Raw genomic sequence first — 26939 nt, forward strand, 5'->3', positions numbered from 1 at the left:
GCGCCGCTCTACCCCTTCGCAAGAGACGTTGGCGATTATATATAGAGTCTGCGTTGTCAAGTCAGCCAGAGATCGTCTCATCGATCGTGTCAATCAACTTACTTTGATGGTTTCCTTGGGTGCATTGCCTTTTGTGAGAACCCCCCCAGGATGCAATTGCTATGGTGGCCGCCAGATGTTTGAGACTCTCGGTCTGCACCATTGGAAAAATATATAGTTCAAACTACAGTAACCGAGGAGAAGATGTTCCAGAGTGTTGCAGTGCTGTTGGACAATTCCCTCGCCCCCGTCGTCTCTGTCCTCAAAGGCTTTGCCCGCGCCACTGTACGCCGGTCTTGGGGGGGCCTCTTCCACGAGCTCTACCTCAATGACAAGAGGAACACGGCGGAACACGGCAACTTTCTGAGGCCTGATTAGGCCAGCTGAAAGCCGGATAATAAAGACTCAAAGTGTTCTTCTTACCTGATCAAGGGTTCCGATGCTCACGATCTGCTTTCCCGGCAGGTTTCCATTGTCAGCGCTCCTCGTCAACGAATGTGAATATAGCCGTCAGGTGGAGTATATATACGAAGATGAGTGATACACTCACGAAAGATGACTCAAGGCTTGCGAGTGGGTTATATAGGACGATGGGAATGAGTTTGCTCTGGATGTGCTTGTCTGAGAGTATCCTCGTGCTACCACATTTCGCTCATACAAGCCTTCAAATCTTTCTCCCAACACGCTCGATTTTGGGTAACAAAGGTCATCTCAAAGAGCTGCCCAGATGTCAAAGCAATCTTGCGGGTGTCATGCCCATCTATTCAATGCTGTTTTCATGGGTAGACACATGGAAGGCATTGTGGAACATGCCCATCCAAACAAACACCGATCATCAGTTCTATGGAAGCAATGAGAGCCCAATTTGGCAAACACAGTCCGATTGGTCAAATATCACTCAGCGCTTGAGCCACCATCAGAGATGTACGAGAAGGTACTGAACGCTGCTTTGTCTCAACGGTTGACCAAAGCTGTCTGAGGTGAGGAACATGTAAAACTCGCCAGACTGCTGACAATCGTGACTTATTGAGCTTTATCACCGACCGTGGGGCATTTCTCTCACAGTAAAATAATGTTGACAATCTCGCAGTTGCCATGTTGCTTGACATGGGCAAAGCCATCAGTGTATAACAGATTCAGACTTGATACGATAGTCTCTCTCATGTAAACTAGAGGGATCACATATCATCACAATAAGCATACACCAAGTATAAGTCTAATAATTCATTCATATTCGTTGGTATCATACTTTTGCAGACGCATCTAATACTCTATCATCCAGAACCTAGTTATGAAACGAATGGCCCATAATTAAAACACCAAAAAGAAACAACGCCGCATTTTCTCCCATCTAGACATCCGACTCGGGACCAGACTTCTCCTTGTCTCCCTCCTGAGCACCCTGATCAAGCTCATGCTCCGTCTCAAACTTTCGATCCAGGCTCTTGGCCTTGACACAGAGCACCGACACCACGAGGGCCACGCAAGCCAGGAGAGTCAGGACCAACCAGACGGTTCGCAGACCCTTGATGTACCCGTCGATGATAATCTCCTTCATCAGATTCATGCTGTCGGGGGCCTTCTTGATGATTTGTACCAAAGCCGAGGCGTCCTTAGCCCACTCGGCAGCCTTGGGCGCAAATTGCTCGCTCTTCTCGATCTGCTTCTGGAACTCGTTCTGAAATGTCACGCCGCCGACAGCAACGCCAATACCCTGACCGAGAGATCGGCAGAAGGCGTAGAAGCTCGCAGCAAAGGGAAGATCCGCGTTAGAAGCGCCAGCCTGGGCTGCAAAAGCCTGGGCAGAGTAGAGGATACCCAGGCCGAGACCTCCAGTGAGGTAGATGAGCACCCACTTCCAAGTCTCAGTGTCCTTCTCGAGAAGCATCATCAGGCCCATGCCCAGAGGCACGAGGGCCCATCCCAGCCAGATAAACGGTCGGTAGGCACCGGTCTTCGCAATCAAAAGTCCAACGACGACAGCAGCGGGGGCAACAGTGCCCGTAAAGGGCAAAACTGCAACACCGGCATCGATGGGCGAAGACCCTCTGACCTCGTGGTATAAGGGAACATAGTACAGCAGGCACCAGACCAGGATTCCGTGGATGACGGTGGCAAAGTAAGCAGAGAGTGACGTGAGGGATGTGAATAGGCTCGGCCGAAGGAGGGGATCGCATGTCGAGTACTTGGTTGAGAACTTGATGTGGCAGCCGAATCCGATGAGGCCAAGGATGCCGACGACGAGGGGGACGACAGTTCGGGGGTTGCTCCAGTCATACATGATGCCACCTAGGATGCTCAGTTAGCAACGGCCACATAATAGGAGCCAAGATTACTTACCCCAGCTCAGGGGGATAAGGAAGCTCGTCAGCGCTCCAACAAAGATGACAGTTCCGATCCAGTCAAATTCCTTCAACTTGGTGTTGACGGTTGCATCCTCCTTTCTCTTGATCTTCATCGTCACAGGGATAGCGACATAAGCTACGGCACAGAAAGGCAGGTTCAGCCAGAAGAGCCAAGGCCACGAAACTTCAACGAGGGCACCGCCCACTACAGGACCCATAATGCTGCCGATGGCCCAGTTGAGCGAGATGAGGCCGAACCACTTGCCTCGCTCGCGGAGACTGACAAGATCTGTTGCAATGACGTATGTGAGAGCCAGGATACCACCAGAGCCCAGACCCTGAAGCGTACGGCCACCAAGGAGGACGGCGATGTTCTTGGCGAGGGCGGCCATGATGCTGCCGCCCGCAAAGACGGTCAGGGAGCCAAGAAGAGCTGGTCGACGGCCGAAGATGTGGGATAGGGAGGCGACGGGGGGCTGGATGACTGTCGAGGCGAGGAGGAAACTAGTACCACACCAGAAGGCCTCGATGGCTGAGGCTCCAATGTCTTCTGCGATAGTCTATCGAAGTCAGTGAGTCAACTGGTGATATCACTCGCTCAGACCCAAGGCTTACCGGCAACGCAACGCAGATAATGGTCGAGTCAAGGGCAATGATGAAAGTGACAAGACACAAAGTGCCAAAGGCGCCATAGAAACGCCATCCCCTGGATGTGGTAGGCATGTTGACGTTCTCGACCTCCTTGAGCTGGACAGAGGGGGCATTGGATGAGGAGGAAGGATCCCAGATAACCCCTTGGCTGGAAGACTGCGAGCTCTGAGGTGTATGTCCCGGGACGTTCAGCGAGCTAACGGCAGGCAGAGAGTCCAGCCTAGGAGCCTCGGGCCGCTGAGGTTTCTCGGTTTCGCTACTCATGGTCTTTTTCGATACACAAACAGGTCAAGCCGGTCCTAATGTGCTGGTGACACAAGGGGAAAAGCCAAGCGAAGTGAAGGCTGCTCTGGGTATCCTCAACCGAAGAGAACGGCAGAAAGCCCGTTCTTTAAGAAACCGCCTCAGAGGATGAGGAACCCCAGAAAGAGAGAGGAAGCCAACGCAACACACGTCGATGGCCTCGCTCAGCCAGCCTCGAGCGGCCCATGGCCCCCAAATTAGATCTGCAAGATAAACCAGCAGGTCCTAGACCATCTCTCGAACCTTGTAGTCGAGATGAGCCTAGCCAGAGTAATAAACGGGCATGCAGAGCGCAGCCCTGCCTCGATTGAAGGGGCGTCGACAGATCCACAAACAAGGGAGTTAGCCAAAACAAACCTCCGCTTTCTCACTTCTCCAGCTTCCATTGTCCCAGAGACTAGCGATTTCCAAGCGCCGTACCAAGCATGCAAAGTCCCGGACCAGGGTGCTTAAGCCTCAGACTTCTGTGGCGGCCGCCCACCAAGGAAACCTTGGAGGTTGCTAGGAACCACGATGTTGGGATCTCTGACGCGGGTGAGACTACGTGGACGGCGTAAAGTAGGCTTGGTGATGTTCGAAAACATGACATCAAAGGGTAAGCAATGGGCCCATGGATGATCAACGTGATCTACCCTTCGGTCAGGATACCTGATAAAGCCCGTCAGTGATGGAAAATCTCGCCATCATGATCAACGGTCAAGGGAGTCAGCCCTACAGCGTCAGATTTGTCGGGTCCCCGACCCCTGCTGTTCCCGTAATCTCAGCCACTGGGTTCTGCATCTCGGCGAGGCCGTTTCCAACGAGGGCCGATCCCCGTTTTGTGCAGGTTGGGTTGGTATGATCCCGATCCGCCAGCCACAAGCGATGGAGGCTGTGGGAAGTGGGATTGTTGATGTCGAGGTCAAGCCAAGGCTTGATGCCAAGAGTTTTGAAGCATTCCTTCCTTTCTGCACGTGTATCCGCCCAAAGGCTGGACTAAACCTTTGACCCATGTTTCATCATCTCTTCCTAACCCTTTTGCAAATGTCGTCAGCAACTCATTTCCCTCAAAACAATGAACAATCTCGTACCCCGTAATGGTTACGCAAGCTGAGCGGTTCCGTCGGCATACCAAAGTGCGGAATTCTGCACCTCGCTGTTGGTTGTTGTCTTGCTGGATCACTAGCTGGTCAGACTATCTGCCTGGCTACGTAGTGATAGCGCCACTAGAGCCTAGTTAGCACCAACAGGGCCATCCCGGCGGTTTGGGCATCGCCTTCATCGATCTCTGGGTCAGGTCAGGTTTGGTCTGGGCTGAGCGGGTAGAATGTTCCGATTGTTTCGTTGGTCTATATCTCAGAGACTATCTGCTCCTCAGCTTGCGCCATGCACATGCTTCTAATCTAGCACGGCGGTCAGAGCCTCTATCCATATCTATCCCAGTCTATGAAGCTATCCACGGATCTTTTTCCCAAACCGTAAACGCCATCCCATGTGGCCCCATAATCGCTCCCGCAGAGTGGCGCGCTGAGGCTGACAAGATCCACCCGGATTCCGGGTCCGAACAAACAAACACGCACAAAAACAGAAAAAGGAAAGGGAATATTAGCGAGCATGGCCGCTCGGGTATGAATGGTAGTCGTGTCTCGTTTCTGAAGGAGGGAGGGGGGCTTGTGCTGAAGAAGGAAAAAGTTTATATCGAAATGTTGTTGCCATTGTTGGTTGTCGACTTAGCGAGTCGCGTTGGTGTGAGTTCTTGACATGCTTCGGCGGAGAGCATTGCTCGCCCGGCGTTCCTTTTCGGCTTCTTCAGCCTCAGCCACGGCTTGGTCTTCCGTGATCTCCTCGTTCTTGTTGCGCATCCGCTGGAGGACGCTGGCCGCTTCGGCAGCAAACTCGCACTTCATCCGGATGGTCTCGCCGTACTTGTAGAACAGGAACGGGAACGGGATACACGCGATGGCCAGGAAGGCCGGCACCGAGCTGGCCCAGTGGATACCGAGGTCGGCGTACATGTATGTGGTGAAGAGCGGGAATGCGGCACCAAAGAGTGATCGGAGAACCGAGTTTGCGGCCAACACCGACGCCGCGAAGATAACATCTAGACCAGGTTAGCCTGCTGCAGAGTAGAGACGAGTTGGGAGCTGAAACTCACAAGAGTCAATAAGATAGTTCATTAGCGAGAGGAACACCAACACGAGGCCAGCAGAGAAGACAGCTGAGCCCATGATGCAAACGATCCAATGCACGTCGCTTCCGTTGGTCCAGGCAAACCAAAACAGACCGACCGGAATCAGGATCGAGCCAACAAGCGTAGGGGGTAGTCGGGCCTCGGGGGGCGCATGGCCGCCAGCCGCAGCAGCCGCACGCATGTATCGCTTTTGGTCCATGATGGAACCAGTGACGGCAAACACCATGCCCACTGCGATACCAATAAAGGCGAGGCCTCCCTTACCAGGGCTCCATCCGCGACCCTGCTGGAAAACGATAGGGAAAGCAGCAAAGCAGAGGTACAGAGTGCCGTAGATGATAGCCATGTAGATCGAGGTGAGCAAGACGATGGGCTCCTTGAAGAGCAGGATCCAGGGACGCAAAAGAGCTACCTTGAACTGCGTAGCGACGCTCGTGTGGGGGCGGCCAGCATCCATCTTAGCAATGTAGACCTTGCCAGTCGCCTTTGAAAGGGCGGCAGCGCGGCGTCGGAGTTGATAAGGGGCGTAGGTCTCGGGGATGAGAAGCGAGTTGACAATCCAGACGACACCAGTAAAAATGGCCATCATGCCTTCAACCCAGCGCCAGCCCTCGTGCTCGCCGAGGAAGCCACCGGCAATAGGACCTGAAATGCCATGTTAGTTTGTGTGCCCCATCCCGCATCGGAACTTGAACATACCAATAGTAGGACCAAGAAAAGGAGCCCTATTCACAACCGTTAGTTTACTTCCACAAAATTGCAAGGAGACTACGCACATGGCAAACAGCGCCGAGGCAAGACCACGCTGCCTAGCATCAAACATGTCGGCAATAACACCACCAGCGTTAGTAAGGGGCGAGGAGCCGAAAGAACCGGCAAAGAATCGAAGAACGATCAAAGCAGCCATGGTGGGTGCTCCAGCAGCGCCCGCGTTGAACGCCGTCAAAGCCATATAAGAGATAAAGAAAGGAATCTGTCGACCGTAGAGCTCAGACAGGGGTGCCCAGAAAAGGGGACCGATGGCGAAGCCCAGGACGAACATGGAGATTCCGAGAATGACAACCTCGGTCGACACATGAAAGTTCATCAGGATATCAGTGAGGCCGCCTGAGTAGGCGGTACTGACAAAGGCGACGGCGAGCGTCGCGATGGCCTGCAGAATAGTGATGGCCCACTTCTTGGACTGGGAAAAGTTCATGGCGTTTCGAGGGTCGTTGGGGAGGAACTCGACGAGATAGGGGGACTCGGTCGTCCCCTCGCCGGCGTACTTGTGGTTGAGGACGGCATCGTCGAGGCCGACCTGGTCAAAGATGAGGCTAAAGTGGGAGGCCTTGGTCTGGACCGTCTGGTTCTCGATGTCGACTTCGTTGGCCGTCACCGAGGACGACGACGATCCCGGCCTGGACTCGGGTTGTGTAGTTGCGGTCATGGCGGCGATAGGACACAGTGGGAGGTGATACTAGGCACTGCAGTCGTTCAAGACGGGATCCAGATCGGCGGTCCTTGGTTGGGATGAACTAGCCAGGGTATCAGGCTCAGTTGCACATATGGATTGCGTCCAAGTATCTCATCCGTCTCGGAGACCCAGCACGGCGGGAGGCAGATATATATGCCATGGGGATCTCGCCCGTCGGTCCCAGATGCATTGTTAATCAAGATCCACTAGATGCTACCAGAACGCCCAACAGTCTGGGTTGACGGGGGTCTCTAGACCAACAAAGATGCGAATAGATCTCGGGCCCTCCTGGTCGCCGACTTTGAGCGAGGCTCCGACGTTTCTGTCGTCCGTTTGTGGGCACTGCGGTCGGAGTTGAAGACTATTCGGGTAAAACAGAGATGGGTGCATGTAAGATCGGGGGCCCGGCGCCTGGCATGTCTCTCAATCCCGGCTTGCGACATCGTTTACAGGATGTTGCCTCATCTCGCGTCTTTTCTGTCCCGTTCCAGGAGCCCCGGCGTGCCTCGGAAACATGCCGTTCCTGTCGGCGGTTCCCAGTCGATAGAAGGTGAAGGACCAACTAGAAGCCTGGAAAGAAGGGGACCCCCGCCCGGTCAGAAAGTCCGACGGCGATTATGCTGCTCCCTCGTGGGCTCAGCCGCGTAGAGTTGACCCATCTCATCTCATCTCAGCTCGCCGACGGGATTAAAGTGGGCGCTTTTGACGGCGAACCCGCTGGCTTAGGGGCACGCCACGACGCCAAGTTCCGAATGCCGACTCGTGTCTCGTCCGTGATTCGGATCCGAAGCGGCTTTTACTGTAATGCTCCAGTAGGAATGATCCGCGCCCACGTTGTTCCACGCGCTAGAGACCAAACTTTGTTGATAACCTTGTCTTTTGTGAGCCTCGATCCCACTCGCGTCAATTCTCTGACTGATAAGAAAAAAGTTGCCTCGGCTCATTTCGTTTTCGCTATCGGTTCAGGGCACGGAGCCGCCGGCCGGCCAGTATCATTGCCCCCCATCTCCCTGCCTGGACCCCGTTCCCTCGTGGATTTGTGCTAGCGGCTGTCTCAGAAAGATAGAAAGAATTGTATGTTGGACCGGTGACGGATTTCGGGCGTCAAGACTGGCCGACCCCGATCATTGCCTTGGAATTATCCTCCTTTATCGCGGCTGTCAAAGATCAGGCGACATGACTCTGCCTTGAATCCACCCACACACACCGTTGTTGATTCAGCCCTAGCTTTGAGCCGCATTACAGCCGTTCGTAACATCACTTCCCTTCACAATCCTTTATTTGGGAAGCCCTGATGCATATTATCCTTGCCATTGGCTGGCACAGCGGATCAGTCGCCGAAGCCTTGCCATTCCTCCTCTTCCATGTCCTCCACGTTATCTTGATGACTCGAACCTGGTGCCAGATGTGAGGGGCCCTCTGAGATGTCGTCATCGTCGCTCTCCTCTTCACTTTCATCTTCACTTTCCCCCTCTTCCTCCTCTTTCTTCTCATCGTCGTCTCTTGCAGTCAAGGAGACGGGCTCGCCAGTCGACTTCAAGACGGGCATGCCCAGAACATCTCGAATAATGGTACCGTTCTCATCCCGCATGTAGGGACCGTCCTCATCTGCAGCTTCGGCGCCCTCTTGGGCACCAACCCTTACAAATGCAGCCACAAAGAAACCCATGACACCCTGTCCGTCGTCCTTGTAGGAACGGATGCAGGCCTCTGCCACGTCCGTCTGGTCCCCACATGCCGAGGATAGGCCCCGAACGGGCCACTCTCGCATACCGGAGACCTGGTCGGTCCGTCGTAAGATACGCCAGTTCCTCTCCTTGGCAATCTTAGATTCGAGAGCCCTCATGACGACACGTTCGTTCTCTTGCATGTGGACAGAGCATGTCGAGTAGGTAATCTTCCTCGCCGAAGGAAATCGAAACGCGTGCTGGAGAAGGGTAAGCTGAAAGCCTGACAGAGCATCCAGCCGTGCTTCCAAATCCTTTTCCGACGCCAGAACGGTCTCGTTCCCATCGTCATCGATGATGACCTTCTCGGGCTGTTCAACCTGGTCATGCTTCCTCTTGCGATTGTTTGGCTTGGCAGCCACCCCTTTCCCCGTGTTTGCAGGGCTGTCTGGTAGATGGAGTTCCGGCATCGAATCTCGCCCGACAATGCCACTCCCTGAACAACTCGGGTCCAGGAGCAAAGCCCCGACGGACTTATATTTGTCAGATTCGGGGTTCACCTGCAAAAAGTCCTGTCCAAATCCGATCTGTGTCATGGGCCTGGAACCTGCAGTCTTGACCATCTTCTCGAGCGTCTGTGCCCGCCTGGGGTCTTTTTCGAATGCATAAATCGTCTGCTCTGGTGCATCAAACTCGGGTCGGTGTTCCTTGAGGATAGCCGCCAGGTGCGTAGTCTTATTTCCAGGCGCCGAGCACGCATCAATCAAATCCCCGTCTTCTGACTGGGGGTCCAGCAAATAAGCCGGGAAGCACGACGCCTTGTCTTGCAGGATTATCTTGCCTGATGCATAGGCCTCCGTCTTTGTCAGGTCGATTCCAGGGGTGATGGCCAGGAGATTTGGCACGTGCGGGTCGATGTAGAGGAATTTTCCGGACTTTGTGACAACTTCCTGGATCGAGGCGGCTCTGGCGTAAGTCGAAAAGGTCGTTTCCAGCTGGTCTTCCAGGGTACTCTTCACCGCGTTGACGCGAACCCACCTCGGGTAGTTCGCTTCCTCCCCGGCTGACTGTCTTTCGATCTGCTCCTTCAGGGCCTCAAGCGTCGGCATCTTCCTTCGGAGCCGAGCCAGCTTGAATTCTGAGTTGAGCCTCGCCTTGTGCCGTTCAATGGATGCGCGGAGCCCGTGACTCTGTGGGAGAGCGATCCCCCTCTTGGCCAATAAGAGGTCATGTACGAGAAGTAATGACAGAATAGGAGTGAGCTGTGCCAAAGGTTAGCCAAAATTCGATCTTCATATGAATGGACGTGTTTGCATCTTACCTTGCGCTCATGCTTGAGAAGCTCAGACTTCTCAATCACCTCCTTCAGCACCGGGCTCCATTTGCAGCTCTCGAGGACGAGCGCGTAAACCTGATTGGGTGAGGATTTCAGATTTTTCTTCTTGAAGACCCGGGACTTGAGACTTCCTCCCTGTGAAGAAGATCCCGATAGAACCTCTGCCGCCTCATGGTAGAGAGACATTTTTGAGGCGATGCAGAGATGGTTGAGGTTGCTGGTGAGGACTGCTGAAGAAAAATGAAGCTGGGCTTTGAGAAAGAGGCGGTTGGATAATTAGAGTTTTGCCGAGATTCACCCGGTGACCTCAAGCCCGTGTAAGTGCCGTGATACCTACCCTACGACTCAAACATGACCGTTCAAGGACACACACAGACTGGGTTTAGAATGTGCTCGACGTTGTTCAATGGATATAAAGGCTGATTACACAGGTAAGGAAGGTATCTCAGCGACATGGTCACACTCCGCTTCCACTTGCTTAAAACACAATCAACTAGGAGCACACCACACCTGCCAGCAAACATCAGACAGCACAACGGTTACATCACGTAGTTTCACCATCAACAACTTCTGGTCATCATCATGTTCGGGTGCCCTGGATTCATATCGGGCTAAGGGTACGTACGCACGCGTACGGCCCTTGAGAAGCGAAACTATGTCCTTCAAAATGTACATGTCAAGAAGCGAAACATCCAACTCTCTCTTTCTTTTCCCAGATCCACGATGCGTGTTTGATCAAGATGTCTCTCTCTAGAGATCGCCGATCTTATATCAGTCCAGCCCATGTTCGCCGGACCCCATATGCAAAGATGCTCCGCAGATGCACCCTTTCTTTATTTGAAATGTCATAAAAAACAACAACACAAGAACTGCTCAGGCCATCCTAACTGGTGAAAGCCCATAAATGAATCAACTTAGTGACGGTGGCTGCGGCGGCGGAGATGGTTGCGGCCGCTGCCGTGGTTGTGGGCATGTCGTCGCATGTGATCCCTCTTGTAGACAGGTGCTGTCTGCTCAGGGGCGCTGGAAGTCTGGGTGACGGTGACGGTGTTCCAGACGGTGTGAATCCTGAGCCTGCACTTCTTGCCCTTACCAGGCTTTCCAAACACGTTGGTGGGCTTGGGGGCGTCAGTAGGAGCGGTGGGAGCTTCAGACTCAACGACAGCCTGAGAAGTGGGAACAGTCTCGGGAACCTCGGTCGGCTGCTTGGGGGCGTAGGTAGACTCCTCATCGGCGGCGGCAACGGTGGCGGAGGACTCGGCACCAGTGGCGCTGGGAACCTCGGGAGCGGTCGTCTTGTCATCCGAAGCAGGCTTGGTAGCAGAAGCGACGGGGGCCTTGGAAGAGCTGTTGTCATCATCACCGGTTGAGGGAGATCCCTGGCTGACGCTGTCACCGTACGCCCATCCACTAAGCGGGTTGTTTCCGGGCAGCTTGCTCAGGGTACCGTCAACCTCCTCATCGACCTCGGACTCGATGGTGCAGTCGCCCTTGTTCAGGCCGTAGGTGAGGCCGGGGCAGTTGTCCATACCATTGGTACCAGTGTTGCAAGTATCAATGATGTGCTGCAGAAGATCCTCGTCCCAGCCAGCCATGAAATCGGCGTGGTTGCTGTAGCCAGTGACATCACCGTTGGAGAAGACAAAAGGCTGCTCGCCCTTGCCCTCCTCCCAGCGGCCGGCGAACTTCTCGGTGTGCCAGTAAGACTCATAAAAGAGGTGAGGCACGTGAATCCAGCCCTTGGGGCAGTCCAGATATCCGTCGTTGTCCTCGGGGTAGGCCATGTTGTTCTTGAAGTCGGTGAGACCGGCATCGGGGTTGTAGCAGGACGGGAAGTGAACGTCAGCTCGCATAGGCGAGTACTTGCCATCGCAAGTCCTGTCAGGGAAACCCACACCCTCACCCAGGTTGTTAGGGTCACCAACACCAGCCGTGGTGCCATCGGAGTTGGGGTCCCAGGAGGGAGGCACGAAAATGTTGTCAAGGCGAGGGCAGGTGATTCTGGCGGCGTTGACAGGTCCCTTGGAAGGGTCGAGGTTGGCCTTGGCGCCGGTCTTGGGCATAGTGCGGGTCATACTATTACCCGCAACTATCTGAAGACCGACGGGGAAAGGCTTGATGTCGTCATGAGTCTTTTCGAAGCTGAGACTGCTGTTAGAGCTTGCGCTGGATAGTTGAGGAGCGTGGCTGAGAGGCTCTGGTTGGTCAGGGTAGGATTCTCACAAGTAGTAGGCGTTGAAGTAGTCAAACTCAACCGACTCGAACTTTTCAGTCTTGGGGTCGCGGAAGTAGAGCGAGGGGAACCAGTAGTTACTGTTGTCACCCTTGACAAGAGCATTGCTACACTTGGAACCAGCAAGGTCCTTTCCAGTTGAGCTCTTGCCGAAGGCGCTGCCACCCATGATGGTGTGGACGTGGGTGGAAGTCTGACCGGGGAACAGGATAGGATCCATGCGACCCTTGGTGAGCTGCTTGTTGGTGAAGCGCAGGACGGCAAAGGTGCCATCCTCGTGGGCGGCAGAGGCGACACCAGCGAGGGCGGCGACGGTGGCGAGAGTGTACTTCATGATGACTTGGTGGTTGATGAATCTCGTATCTCGGAGAGTTTTGTGTGTTTCAAACGGCGGGTCCTGGCGAGACCTTGATCGGGATCCAGGCAGAAAAGAGTGTAAAAAGTGTTGATCTTGGAGTCAGTGTCTCTGGGACTCTGGGCACCAACAATGAAACCTGCTGCGAACCTCGCGGGGAGAAGAAGCAGGGAGTAGAAGTTGAAGACGGGGCAAAAGGCGGGGGAGAGGAAACGGCGCAGGTGATACCGGAACACCTGTGGGATTGGAAGAATGAATGTGTCGCAACCAAAAGGCCGGCCACTGAATCAGAGAGCGGACGGTTGGAAGAGGTTGACGAGGAGGAGCCGAAAAGAGGGGAACAAACAGGATATCGCGGGGAGAGCCTGTTTTGGGAAACGAATGAGGGAAGTGAAAGAAGAAAGAGAGCGGACGTGCCCAGCAGCTGCTTTTGCGGTGTACGAAGGTGAAGAGAGGAAAGGAAGAAGAAGAAAAATGAGCGTGTGGAAGGATAAAGAGGAGAAGTAGGTTGGACGAAGGAGGGTGAGGTGAGGGTCTTGTGTGAACGGGGGAGACCTTGGCAATCCACCATCGAGCAGGTAACTCAAGGTAAGCAGGCCGTTTGGAGAGGGGACAAGACCCTGCTAGGCGTTTGAGTGCGTGCTACGGCATAAGGCTGCTGAGTTCAGACCGGGCCCTGACCAGCAGTTGGCGGCCAGTTTGCGAGCATCTCTTCTTGGTTTCTGCCTCGATTATCGAAGCGAGCGATGGATGAGATGGAGTTGCATGGGCCCCAGCGATGGACCCTACCCTTGAGCTGGGCCCATTGGATCCAATTCAGGGGTCGCAAGAGCCGCCACGGCCTCTTCGGGGCTTCCTAGTGTAGCAAGATAATGAAAGAGGATTGGCTAGATGCCCTCACGCCACATCCGACTTCTTGTGCGCAGTGCCAGTGCCGGGTGCAGCGCATCCATCCAGTTGTGTGCCAGCTGACCAGGCTGGGCTGTCAAACAGGCGCTCTGCTCTGGTCTCTTTGGATCCATGGGGTCACCACGGCGAGGACCAGTGAAACGACCCAAGGCCGGCTGCTTCTTGGCATCCATCCCGATCCTTCAATTGCTGTACCTGCATCTGAGCTAACAAACCCCTCCTCCCCCGGGGACCGTTGGCGCCGCTCCGACGATGGATGGCCTAACAAGGGGGGCTTGAGGCCACCAAAGCCAAGGCCTACAAGCGTCTATGCATTTGCGGTGACGGATGGGGGATCGTGGGAGCACACATGGCGGTGATGCGCTGGCGCTCCGTGTAACCGTCAAAGAGCCCGACTACGGTTGAAGGTGGCTGCTGCAGGATGGGATGGTTGCCTTATCTCGACAACATCTCTCTGTCCCATCCAGGGATATGAGTGTTTGCTCATGGCACAAGCAATGTGATTGAGCAGCAGAAGACCCGTTGCACTGCACGACTGCAGCTCGTCGTCCCACGAAGAAGGAGAACAAACCTTCAGTTCTTTCAATGGAGAGAGGCCAGGATCGGGCCGCCAGCCTCTGACGCAGCAGATCATGGAGATTACAGGGTCGCCATGGAAGTGCCTGCAGATCAGCGACCTGGAACAAGCAGGGATCTAATTCACAGCGCTTCAACGGCCATTATTCCCGACCCCCGAGAGAAAAGTTGGAGTGAAGTGATATGACCTACGGCAGGGATGTGTAGATGCATGTCGCGAAACAGAGCGGGTGTTTCAAGCCCAACAACCTTCCATTCAGCTGGGCTATGGACCATTCTTTGAAAAGCAAACAAAACACTTCTTCTTCTCATCGAAATAAAACTCTTCCCCTTTCATGGAGACTCACAAACCGTTTCTGATGGTTCGTCATCCATGGCGATAAGCTCACGGCGGCCAACGATTTAGCCAGGGACAGCATGCACTAGCATCCATCTCAGCGCCAATCGACAGCGCCTCGAGCTCGCTAAAAGCTTCAGTGGCTTTTGGCTTCTCCCACAGGGCGCCTCCAGCAACGTTGCCAACGTTGAGGGACCCACTGAAAAGGCCTGAAACGCGCTAGGGTGCTTCCTCTTGATTGCCCGGCCCCACCGCGTCAATCCTCCAGAAAAGAAAGACCCGAGCTGAAATGATCCTGGTATTCATCACGGAGCATCACCACGACGACAGCAAATCGAGGCCTCATGTTCATCCGACCCCCGACTTGGCCGAGGCCATCCAGGCCCTGCATTGTTTCGCTTCGCCCTCGCTAAGCTTTTCGTCCCTTCTAATCCCCCCGAGCTTTACCTTGCTGCACCAAGAATTCGGGATGCGCAAGGTTGGATCTGCCTTGCCAACCCAACCGCCCGGTCCGGCCACTCGTAGCCCCCCTTATTCTTCATCCCTATTTCCAGAGAGTGAAGCTTCTAGTTTGGTTCTAGTCCATTGTTGATGTGGGTATGACACCTGGCTCTCATTTCCACACTCTTCATGCGGCGAGTGTCGATTCGATTGTCACGTTGCCTTCAAGATCGGATCAAGCCAGATCCCTCCGATGAGGCTATAGCATTTGGTGATTGCTACTACCATTAACTCTAGCCTCCTCCTATACGGACTGCTATCTCGTCATTCTTGGTCTAGTTCCATGGTCGAGACCGGCGACGAGTGGCTTGCGAGTTCGAAATGCTTACCAATATGTGATCCCACTGCCTGGTCGACTTAGCATAGCCCTATCAGCCTTTCTCAGTCAAGGATAGTTTGTCCGAGAACAAGGAGACAGCGACTCGAATCCATTGCCTCTCGTATGTCCACGTCACACACCGCTCTGTCAGCCACGGCAGCTTGCTTTCCAGATCCGTCTTCGATGAGTCCAACATCTTCCTCGACCCCATCGCACCCTCTTGTGGCAAGGTCGCTCATCCTCGACCAACACCTTTTGACAAGCTGGCTGCAGCCACCCGCAAGGTAGACCAAGTTGCTTACGGTTCCCCTCTTTGCAAGGCCCGGCGCAATTAGGTCAGGGGTTCGGAATCTGACCCTGAGGGACGAGGGTCTTCGATGAAGCAGCTGCCCGATCAGGTGGCCCTCGGCATGCTGCATCTCCCGTCTTCCCCCGTGATGAACTTGTAAACCCTGGGCCCGATCCTTCGCGTCGGAATCCATCTTGAGGATCGATTGATGAGTGAGATGAAGGGCCGTCGAGTAGGAGGGTAACTCGAGTCGGCCAACACAGGGAGCTTTGTGTGAGGCTAACCGTTACACACTCTCGATGGGGAATTGTCTGTGTCAGGTTTTTACCTGTAGGTAGCCGACCTTTCATCGAACGGGGCGGTAATATCTTTGTCGATATCTTTCTCTACCATCCTGTTCACTCTTTCTCTCCTGTCAAGCTGTACATCATTTCACCCTCTTTGCTTGTTGCAACGCTCACTTCCCACGACTTGAGCCCAAGCTCCCTCGGCACCTCGGGTCTTCACGTGTGCTAGGCTTCGTCGCTAAAGATGGATGATGAGATCGGTAATTTCGCTGACAGGGGACAGAGCATCAGGGCCGAAAAGGCGTAGTGGACAAAGAGAGTTGCCATGGACCAGACCAGTTGTCTGCCATCAGGTAGGCAACAACGTATCATTTGATTTACCTTGGCAGCACCGGGACAAGGGTTCTGACCTTGTGATTGTTATTAAACTTGATAGAGCCCCCACCAGGCTCAACATGTGGCCTCGCTTGATCATTTCTATCTTCCTTCTCCTCAGGAGCTACACTGCTCATTAGGGTAGCAAGCCGTCGTCAACACCCTTATACCTGGGTGCTCTGTTGCCATCCTCCGCGCTCTTCTATAATCATGTTTCGCAATAACAAGTTGGACATATTAGGCATCACCGGTCCCTTTCGCCCATCATCTTTCCCCCATCCATGACATGCTGTCTACTTAGGTCTTCATTCACAACTACCCCTTCTCATCCATAGGGCCTGCGCATGTGCTCTGAATTCCGTTCTTCTAATAACCATGCATTAAATATCGGGATTAAATCCCTCTCGGTCGCCATGTCATGTGTTCCACGCTCCCGAAGATGGGGGCAGATTGTTATGCCAGCTCACTGTTGATAAAGGTCGTAATCTGTCTGACAAGGGCTTCCACAAGTACGTAGCCACAGACAGCGAGTTTTCTATATGTTATAGGGTAATAGAATAACATCTCAGTAATTTCATAAAGGATGAAGATGGCGATTGTACTACTCCTCGCCTTTCAAAAATGGTTAATTATGCACTTTGGCAAGTCTGAAAAGACAAACACATCATGGCAGCACCAGGTGAACTGATCTAGGGAACAGTATAGCCACAGAGGCTCTTATCTCCCTGTCACTGATCTAAAGCTTCATGAAGAAAAAATTCGCATGCGGCGCTCGGCAAGTGTGATGGAGATAACAGGGAGGATAGAACGAGCGTCCTTGATGGAGGGGACCAAAGGACGGGCTGGTCCACATAGTTGTTCTATGTTACACTTTGGATATTTATGCGCGAGAGCATTCAAGTTGAGGAAAGTTGACCCGTTTTGATTAATCACTAACCGTCGAAACTGGGTACAATACCATAACATGGAATCTTACCATTCCAAGGGGTACATATCTAGATACCGTCCAATCTCAAGGACGAAACCATCGAATTGACACATTCGGGGAATCAGAATGCTTCTGGACATTTGATTTATTGCTTCTAGTATTTTCGTACCATGTCGTAGTGGCTCGTACACGACCGTCCGTCTACGATGCATCATTTGGTTGCATCTATCCAATACTACGGTCCAGGCGACACCACCCCGAAACTGTGAAAGCTACTAAGCCATTATTGCGAGATGAGAAGGGCCGCATCTGGGAAAACGGAGTGATGCACTGTCAATCCTTGGGAATGAATATCAACACCATGACTTGAAAGGTGCCATTCCTGCCCGTGGTTGGCAGGGGGCCGGGTCATGGCTGCAACGACATTCGAGGGCTCAAATATGGGCACTAAATGTCAGAAGTAACTTTTATATCCCCGGGAACGTGACTGTAGTTCTGTTTTCGTGCTGCAAGTGTTTTCATCTGCAATCCTGCTGCCATGCGGCGTGCCCTGCCGACCCCCTTAGGGGCTGTCCTGTCACGAGCCACCAAAACATGGAACTCAACTACATTTTGGACCAACATGGCCGGTAGCAGTTATGGCCAAGGCTACCAGTCTTCCTAGCAAACACCCTTGGGCTCATAGACGCGGCCGCGCCATTGAGAGTTTCAGAATCGCTCTGTCGTAACCCCCCAAAAGTGTCTTCTCTTGATCATCCGGCTCCTGCGGGGCGTCTGTTGGATATGAAATTCTCGACTTCCCTCTCTACAGTACGACACGCCACCATGGCTCCTATCATTCTTGCAGAGGCCGAGAAGCCCAACTGAATGTAACCGTCTTCTGTAAAGGAGAGAAGGCGCCATGTCATCCATGTCATCTGCTGGTCCAGTCGAGTTGAGACACCTGGCTCGCCTCGTCCCGCCTCACATCGCCTCACCTCCACTACCTGCTCACCCAACACCTCAACAAGAGATGGGATAGAAAGCAAGCAAGTAGGCGATTGCGTCATGAGAAATAGCCCGAGTCGCTAGAAAAGAGTTCCGCGTCTGCATGGATCAACCATGCATGAACGCCCGGGTATCATGTTGCATGCATCCTGACTTCTAAAAACTGATAGCTTCAAGCCCACTTGGCGCCGTGCCGGACCCTCTGATGACCCATTGGCTCCTCTCGAGAGACCTACTATTGCAGCCAGCGGGTACTCTTCCCGGAAAGCCGATGGCCTACCCTTATCTCGGCCTCTCTTTTCTAGATTCACCATCCGCGGCATAGGATGTCGAGTGTCATCATCTCCTTCATCACCGGTAGTGGATGCGTGCCTAGGCAAGATTAGACCGGTCTATCCTCTTGCTGAAAGCATCGCTGTTGGTGCGAATACGGAGCGCGGCCCTTGATCGATATCGTTGTGTTCGGCCGAGAGCCAAGCCCGGAGGCAACCAAGAGAGACGCTGATTCCTCCACCTGGGAACAAGATCAACTAGCTTTGTCCTTTTCCCTCTGATCCAGAGTCCCATCTTGCCGTCGCTGGCGAATTGGGAAATACTTGGACATTTTCATGTCACGAGCCGGGGGAGTGGCTTCAATAGCCGCAGCGCACTTTGTCATTCTCCAATCCGACTTGTCACATGCCAAGTGGCGCTGTCCATTCCGACACCCCCCTTCAAGTGAAGATGAATGGAACCTGGGAAAGACAGGGACAGAGACAGGAAGTGGGAGAGAGGTGACAGTTGCTGGTTTCGGAATACCCTTCAAGGGGGCTAACTTAGCTACTGTCAAGAGCAGAGCACCAACCTTCTTTAGTCCCACCAACATCACACAAGACAGCCAAAGCCGCTGCCGCCAGGGGGGTTGGACTCACCGGTGAGGAGCCCCATGTAGGGCTAAGGGTCGATGAGGAGCATCAAAAGGGATAGAGCCTCCTGGGGATGGGTATTGCTGGCGCGGGGGCGCAACGCGGGCGCAGATGGAGGCGCAACGCCAAAATTGCCGCCGTGCTCAGAGGGTGAGAGACAGGTCTCACACCTTTCTCCAGACCTTGGCATGATCGACGGCTCGGAAAACACGCTGTCAACTTGTGGTTAACACGTGCCCATGGCCGTGGCCGCGCCCGTACCCGTCCGTGTCTGCCGTGCCCCTCGTGTGCCGCTAGAACATTTGCTGCTCTGCTCTGCTCTGCTCTGCTCTGCCAGCCTGGAATGTTTTGGGGCCAAGTCTTTGGGCATCTCTCTGTGATAATTCCACGGCCCTTCTTTCTGTCCTTCTCTCTTCCCCCATCTCCTCCGGAATCGGCCGGCGAGGGCCACCAAGAACATGCCGTCAAGGTATCGCAGCGAATCCCATCGAGTTAGGAATGGCCAAGGGCTTTTCTTCTTTTCATGGCGGATTTTCGTACAAGTTGCCACCCACTCAACAGGGCTCGTCGCTCGCTGCGGGGACAAGCTGCAGATCTCGGAGATCAATGAGATTAGCTGCCCGCTCATCTGGGTAGGTGCATGGGCAATAATATCCGTCCGGAGGAAGAAAGGCAGCTAGCTGGCCCAGCTAAGCGACTCCATTGGCTTGGAGCAAGGGGACCTTGCCAAGACATTGATGAGCAGGGATGGTCCGACTTGCTGAGATTGGAGGTACTGTAGGTTGGTTACACAGAATGTTGCAGAACTGATGGCGTCCGTGCCGTAGATGCCCGCAACAAGCTCTTGGCCAAAGGGCGGTAGCCTCGTCACCGCGACACTTTATTTCCGTAGGGCTTCGTATGGCTTCGAATCATGCCCAGCTGCTCTCAGCTGCTCTCAGCTGCTGTACAGGGTGTCAGCTGTCAGCGCCTCGATGCTCAGCTCGGTGCAATCCCACCTTGCTGATCCGCCTGAACCCACGACGCCAACCATCATCAGCTCACACTGCAGGATGCAGAAGGCAAAATGCAGAATGCATGTGCATATATGCAGTCATCGCGGCCATGGCCTATTCGTTGAGACATCAAGACCCCTCCACCCGGATTGCAATGTCGACAAGGCACGGGCAGGTACCCGTCGCTCAATGTCTCAACCATGCGAGACAGCGAGCAACTCGAGCTATCTCGATCTGAGCTCTGGTTGGCGGATTCTCACCTAGCTCCACCCATCTTGTCTGTTCTCTCAGCCGTGGGAAAGCCGGGCTTGTTACCGATTATCCGTTCATTTTCAACTCTTGACAGTGAGGGTCAAGGTAGGTAAATCGACGACGGTTTGAAACACACAATACCATGGGTGTCGGAGCTAACCTCCAGTCGACGTCAGTAGTGCGTTAGCTCTCGTTGACGATGGACCCTCCATTCGCTCGCTCCAGGCACGGTTGAAAGCAACCAACAGTCAAACTTGACTAACTTAGTAAATCGATGGCAGCGGTCCGCGCAAAACCCGGTTCGTCGCGTGGTTGTACCCGTGCGGGGTGGCCCTGGGACGACCCGTTTTGCATGCATCGGAAAACCGACTGGACGCATATGGTCATAGCTTCTCTCGTTGCCATGAGGCGAAGCCGTCGTGATGTGATGCTAAAAGCGACGATCACCGCAGGGTGGTGTGCAAGGATGCCGACCACCTGGATACAGTATTGTGCCCTCATGCTCTTGCTCACGGGAAAAGACGTTGAACTTTTCGACGAGACATTACATCGTCTTGTGCTCACATGCTCCTTGTGTTCTCGTCTTCGTCATCGCACCCTACTTCTTCCAATTGAGCATTGGCGCATCAACACCCCCTTGGTCCGATTTAGTCGTCATGATCTGTCATATTGAGTCGTTTCCATCATGCTGCCCAAGCCACTAGCATGGGATCGCTCACCATAGTGAGATGACTAGTCTCGTCAGTCGCACATCCATTGTCCTCAACGACAATGTTAGCCCAAAGCCGTCGACAGGGGTGAGCTGGCTGGCTACTCTCTGTTGTTCCACCCCAATATGGACCCTAAACCACACGCGGAGAGCCGGGCATCACAGCGTCGTTGACTAGAACTGGAATGCGAACGTAGCCAAATCATGCCGAGCCGCGTTATGGCAGCACGCTTCGAAGAAGAGAGTTCCTGCTAAGGCCCACGAAACGGGTAAGGGCACCATCTTCTCTCGCATTCTGCGGGACCCTCCCCCTTCCCTCATTCATGTTGTCCCAATGGTCGCCTGGCCGCTTCGTGCCGTCGAATCGACATTTTCCCGTGAGATCTCAAACCAATGAGGGCGACCCTTGGCCTGTCCGCTGGCGACGCCTCTAGCTCTGAGACATGTGGGCATGCCACTCCGGGCTGGCCCTATGCCATCGCGATCAATGCGTAAGGAGGCTGATCACTTCTGCAGACGTCGCAATTTGACAGCCTACATTTGATTGCTATTGGCGAGCCCAGAATCATGGATTCGGCTTCCCGAATAGAGACCTGAGAGCTCAGAATAGGGAGTGAATGTGTCGCACTAGCGGCATAGATTTCCCTGCCCAGGTTATGACCCGTCATCAGGCATCCATATCGCTGTGAGGTACGGAAGATGGTGCACAATTCATACCTCATGGGGTGAGCTAAGGAGTGGAGGCGCTCCTCGCAACGCAAGACTCGGGGTATCTGTCACCGTGTTGACCGTCCCGTTATAGTTTTGCAACTGAAATGCGCTCTTTGTCTCGATGCCGGGTATTAGACTGACTTTCTTCATCGTAAACTTCCATCGAAGACTTCATTCCAAATCGATGATAGAGACTTGAATCGGAAATGCAAGTCCTCAACACCGATCGTGTCTCGATACTTCCACGCGTTCCGCGCAAGCACATGCTTATTATGGTTAAACATAGAGTCCATATCTAGCCATGGACCTGCAAGGGAGAAGCTATGATCATGTCCCTCGACGTGACCTCAACACCTTATTTCATGTACTCGGCTGTCAAGACTCGCCACTAGGCCGCCCTAGGTGCAGATCTAGCCCATCAACCATATTCTGATAGCCGGAGAGCTTCCCTTGGCTGGGACAGGAGAGCAACGCCAGGTCTCGGACCGTATACGTGCATAAGTATCCACAAAGCTACACCTCAAGCAGCCCGCAGGTGTTCCCCTGTGATGAACGGCGTCGATCGATATGTCTCCACCAGCGAGGCCATAGAATAGCACTTGTTCTGGGAGACATGTTTTACCGGTACTGTGGTGAGATGCAGGTCGTTGTCATGATGCATCCCTTAGAGAGCCCTTCGCACTGACGTAACTACCGACCTCCCCTAAACCCGCGTACAAGAAAGTGTTGGACGATTTGAGAATGAACCACTCTCTTTGTTTCTTGTGAATTAGCTGAATTCGAGTTGCGCGCGTGTGTAAAATAGCGCTCTTGATATATATAGTAAGACATATCGGTTGCTTGTCAATATAGCAAGCTCGTGCCTGTGCCGTTTCCCCAAACCAGACATGATGAAAACAGAGAAAAGTCGTGGGTATACCGAGCATGCCAGAGCTATCATCATTCTGAAAAAAGATACTTGAAACCCGCAAAATAATGTCAGTGGCCACGCAGCCAGTTTATTCCCCCTTGTCGTGGATGTCCCAGGACTGCTTGCCCTGTATCCTTCCAAACGCCAGAAAAATTCAACGAGTATATATTATCGCGCCGAGCGGCGGCGTCTCTTGCCCTGAGATGATGTTTCGCCATCTTCTGGCTCACCATCACTCGAGTCGTCGTGACCTCTTGCATTCTTTGACCTGTCGTTGCCCTTCTTGATTGAGATGATACACCCTTGCTCTTTTAAGCGCTTGGTCAGCCTCGTACTGGCCTGCATGCCCGGGAAATCCTTTGCAGTATAGACGGTAAAGACGTCGCTTTTAGCCTCGACAAGGACAGGGAAGTGCCTTAGTTCTCTTGCTCGTGCTGGGTCGATCTTTACGAGGCTGAACTTGAGGCGGAACGAGCCGGGCGTGCGGCAAGAGAGGTCTGGAAAGCAGAAGAAACAGCCTTCTTCATTGTGCTCATCTTTGCCAACAAATGGGGCACCGACTAATGAGCCCATAAGCCGCCGTTGTTGTCGGTACTCCTCGGGCATGAAAGATGCATCTCGGGCACCACTCTCATCGTATATTGAGCAACTCATCACATAGTGACAGTAACGTAGCTGCTTGCTGATCTCTTCTGGAGTGAGGTTGGGTCCTTCAATAATGAGCTGAACGATTGGGGGAGGGTCAACGACTCTTCTGTCCCTCTCGCCGAAGCCACATGATCGAGCGGCTACGGGTTGCTGGCGGATCCTCAGCTTGTAGTTGGCATCAACATCTCCGGGGCGTTTACTGCTGCTGATGCTGCTGCTGCGACTTCCGCTGCCGGCGCCAGGACTGAGCAGGTCAGAGATTCTCATGGGATCCGGCCTCGATTCAGTGGGTGAGACGGCGGGACTATTCGGATTTGTCCCGCTGACCATGGGAGCAGTCGTCGGGAGGAATTGCTGACCGGTGAAGCGCGGAATGGCACGCATGTCGACTGATGGAGTACGCTGCGCGTATGCAAACGGTTGCTGGTTTTCTGAGATTGAGGGCACCCGAACAGGTTGTGAGATGTGGCGGCCCTGTAACATGTCTGGTCTTTCAATGGCAGGGGAAGAAAAAGGAGGTGGGGGATGCGCAGCGTTGGGTTCATAGTGCCTTTGCTGATCGAAGGTGCCACTGGAAGTGTGATGGGACGGCACGCTGAGAGGAGGCGGAGGATGTGAGACCTGCGGACCGGTTGACATGTCGGTCAACTGGTATCCATGACCGGGTCGTAGGTGCTGTGGGGGCTGCAGCTGTGAGGGACGGCGGCTGCCAGGGACGCCAGTTGACATGCTCGCCGGAGAAGACAGCTGGTGATCGTAGTGTGGTTGCATTTGTGGTTGATGAACTGAGCCGCGAGGAGCATAATGGGGATCGGACCAGCTTGTGGCCGTGGTGGCATATGGGCGTGACATGGCTTCCGACATGGCTTCCGACATTGCATCAGGCCGCCGCGAACTCTTCGCGGCAGTCTCAACGGCTGTGAGGGACATGGACGTCGAATTTCAACTGGCGAGGGTCGCCATCAAGAAGTATGCATGGGAGAAAGGATGAAGAGCAGCAGTTGTCAAGCTAGGCAGCTTGGGTAGGTCAGTGGCGGGCCGGATCAGTTGCGTCGAGTCGATAGCAAACTTACACAGCCCAGGTACTCCGTACAAAAGCTGAGCAGCGTCCAATGAGGTATGTGGATCGCCCAAGTCAAAGGAGACAAGAGGGACGGGAAGCCCAGTCGCCCACCACTTCCAGGGAGCTGGCTGGCAGAAGGAATGCGGATGGGTCCACCGAGCGGGTGACGGGGGAGTGCGCGATGGATATGGCAGGGCAGTGAACCAACAGAGACAAGGCGTGCAGCCTCTCGAGGCCGAATCCGTGTGAAGAGACTAATGAAATGACTGAGGTCAGAGCCCTCGCTCGGACGAAACCGTCAGCGGTGGCCGACAAGTCGTGGGTGAAGCTGGAGCTGCACTGAAGGGCGCCAAGGGAAATGGGAGAGGGAGACCAAGAAATGCCGTGGGTTGTCGTGATGGAGAAAGCTGCGAGAGAAGTCGCCAAAGTCCACACCCCACCCACATCCACGCCCACGAGAGAGCCGGATTTGGTTCGTTGCCGAGCCTGAGGCGGAGAGACGGCAACGCGAGGAAACGGGGGCGCCTCGTACGAAAGGAAACGGGCACGAACGAGAACGAATCCGTTCGCGGGTGAGAGATGACCTAGTCCGTGGGTTCTTGAGAGAGTAGAATGCGGCGCCGTCGACAGAACCCGATAGACTCGAAGGCGAGATGCACGACTGAGATCAGGGTGGCTGATGCGGCGCAGAGAGGAAGGACTTCGCAGGTCAAGGTCGAGGTCGAGAACGAACTGGTTCGATGACGAGGGGCCGGGACGGCTGAGGCGGGAGAAAAAAAGAGGAGAATGTTCTAAAGCCAAAGTATGTTCCAGAGAAGCGAAATGGTATTGTAGATTGACTTGAGGCCCGGCGGTGGAGAATATGTCGAGGCCGTTGATGGTACAACTAACCCGACGTTGCCAGAGTTTCTAGTCGAAGAAGGGACACAGCTGAAACGAGCTAGAGAAAGACACGCTCAAGAAATCAGCCAAATACGAAGCTAAAATCGAGTTCCCCAGAGAATTCCAAATAGATATCCAAGAGAGGACCGCAATCAAGAGCTGAGACCAGAGGTCAAATCGCGGTGAGAGTGCAGATTGGAGGCGTCGTGATAAGTAGGTAACAAGGAGATGACCAAGTACGTTTCGATGGTTGATGCAGATGGCAGTGGCGGAGAATTGATTATTAAGGTACTGACTGACCTGCACCTACCTTAGTAGCCACAGTCAACTGGGCCTTCCACTTCCACAGCTGCCAACCGAGAGATGCCAGTTGCCGGGTGTCAGGTACGAACAAGAGCGGGAGCAGGCTGTACCCAGGTAGGTACCTCTGGGCCTGACGCTACCTTCCGGCTTGATTGACCTGGTACCACCTACCTGGGGAAGGTAGGTAGGCAAAGGCAAGGCGAGTAAGGTCGTAGGTAGGGAAGGTAGATAGGTCGACATCGCTTAAACGCCAATTCCAATAATTCCATCCTACCTTCCTGTGCTGACCTACCTTACCTCCATGACCATGACCTGCTTGCCTAGGTAGGTACCTGGGGAGGGCCAGGAGGTGTGGTGCTGGAGGCGTGGTAGGTACCTGCCTAGGCGACAAGGTCCGGTAAATCACCCCAATCTTCAATGCAGGCAAGGCGGGGAGTTGGGCTGGGCAAGCAAGGCAGGAGGTACCCAGCTAGGCGCGGATTGCTGCATGATGGAAGGTCTCAGGAGATCTGCCCTTGCAACCCAACCTGAGTCTCGACGTAAATATCAAAAAGCCCCCTTCTTTCTCCATCTTTCTCCTCTCTTCCCCCATGCAAGCTGTCCATTCCATGGTATGTCACTCACAGACGTACTTGAGATGACCAAATCTCACCTGCCGACAATCCTCTCAAGCCAGCTTGTGACCAGTGAACGGGGGGCTTCGGACATCAGACAGTGGACGGGAAACAGAGGGTGAGCCAGCCTTGTCGAGGCGCCACGGATCCTTCAAAAACTCAAGCGAGCCAGTGTCAACGACCCATGCCTGGTAGGCTTCCCGTCCCAGCAACTGGGCCCGAGCTACAGACATCAGCTCGCCCAATTGGTGATCTCTTGCCTCTTTGACGATGCTCCCAACGCTTCGCACTGCCTTGCCTGAGGAACCGAACCTGTCAGCTTCTGTGCCATGAATAGATACACGCCAAGCATACCACTCGCACCGGCCGGGTGCCCATGAACATGACCTGGGCATGCGGTACGGTACAGGGGTGATTGCTCAGGCCCCGGGGGGAGGCCTTGAGGAGGGGGGGGGCAGCTGGGGCGGTGATCGCTGTGTTCGGCCATGCTGAGAGGCACGGCATCACAAGGACAACGACCGCATGCTTGCCAACAGTGGTATCCGAGGAGATATCAGAGAAGCAGAAGCTCATCTGGGGAAGATGAAGAAGAAGGACTGTGGAGACGTTTTAACCGAGGCCTCAAGACCAGCCTATTTTCCAAACTCTTCTTCCAAAGAGACGACAGCTTCATCGGCATTCGCCCATGGCCGCCGGTTGAGGCTCCTGTCAGAAGTCGACAACCTCGGGCCCGTCAGGCTCGGGGAATCGGGACACCGGTTGACACTTTGGATACCGGGGCTGGGATCTACCCGCGGCCGGTGATGGCGCCGCCCGTGTTTCAATCTCGGCGAATCTTCACCACGCGCCTCAGGGTTCCGTGGGTCCTTAAGAGCAGGTCTAGC

General features: G+C 54.1%; 6 protein-coding genes across 6 annotated transcripts; all 6 read right to left on the reverse strand.

The window, feature by feature from the left end:
• Positions 1–1390: 1390 nt before the first annotated feature.
• On the reverse strand, positions 1391–3299 carry MRS44_003144 (uncharacterized protein; the record flags this gene model as incomplete). The annotated part of the gene is made up of 3 exons (XM_046268339.2): positions 1391–2328; positions 2380–2944; positions 3000–3299. 3 exons carry the CDS (start codon positions 3297–3299, stop codon positions 1391–1393), a joined length of 1803 nt encoding a protein of 600 aa, XP_046137249.1.
• A 1748-nt stretch (positions 3300–5047) lies between these two features.
• On the reverse strand, positions 5048–6937 carry MRS44_003145 (uncharacterized protein; the record flags this gene model as incomplete). Its single annotated transcript, XM_046268341.2, has 4 exons — positions 5048–5418; positions 5473–6153; positions 6208–6233; positions 6285–6937. 4 exons carry the CDS (start codon positions 6935–6937, stop codon positions 5048–5050), a joined length of 1731 nt encoding a protein of 576 aa, XP_046137250.1.
• A 1357-nt stretch (positions 6938–8294) lies between these two features.
• MRS44_003146 (uncharacterized protein) lies at positions 8295–10153 on the reverse strand (the record flags this gene model as incomplete). Its single annotated transcript, XM_046268340.2, has 2 exons — positions 8295–9893; positions 9953–10153. The coding sequence occupies 2 exons, from the start codon at positions 10151–10153 to the stop codon at positions 8295–8297; spliced, it is 1800 nt and encodes a 599-aa protein (XP_046137251.1).
• A 728-nt stretch (positions 10154–10881) lies between these two features.
• MRS44_003147 (uncharacterized protein) lies at positions 10882–12534 on the reverse strand (the record flags this gene model as incomplete). The annotated part of the gene is made up of 2 exons (XM_065623111.1): positions 10882–12133; positions 12191–12534. The coding sequence occupies 2 exons, from the start codon at positions 12532–12534 to the stop codon at positions 10882–10884; spliced, it is 1596 nt and encodes a 531-aa protein (XP_065479183.1).
• A 10179-nt stretch (positions 12535–22713) lies between these two features.
• MRS44_003148 (uncharacterized protein) lies at positions 22714–24123 on the reverse strand (the record flags this gene model as incomplete). The annotated part of the gene is made up of 1 exon (XM_046273536.2): positions 22714–24123. The coding sequence occupies one exon, from the start codon at positions 24121–24123 to the stop codon at positions 22714–22716; it is 1410 nt and encodes a 469-aa protein (XP_046137254.2).
• Positions 24124–26108: 1985 nt separating this feature from the next.
• Positions 26109–26542, reverse strand: MRS44_003149 (uncharacterized protein; the record flags this gene model as incomplete). The annotated part of the gene is made up of 2 exons (XM_065623112.1): positions 26109–26353; positions 26410–26542. The coding sequence occupies 2 exons, from the start codon at positions 26540–26542 to the stop codon at positions 26109–26111; spliced, it is 378 nt and encodes a 125-aa protein (XP_065479184.1).
• Positions 26543–26939: the final 397 nt, after the last annotated feature.

The sequence above is a fragment of the Fusarium solani genome (genome assembly GCF_023522795.1).
Source record: "Fusarium solani strain SB1 chromosome Unknown bctg00000001, whole genome shotgun sequence".
Lineage (NCBI taxonomy): Eukaryota > Fungi > Ascomycota > Sordariomycetes > Hypocreales > Nectriaceae > Fusarium > Fusarium solani.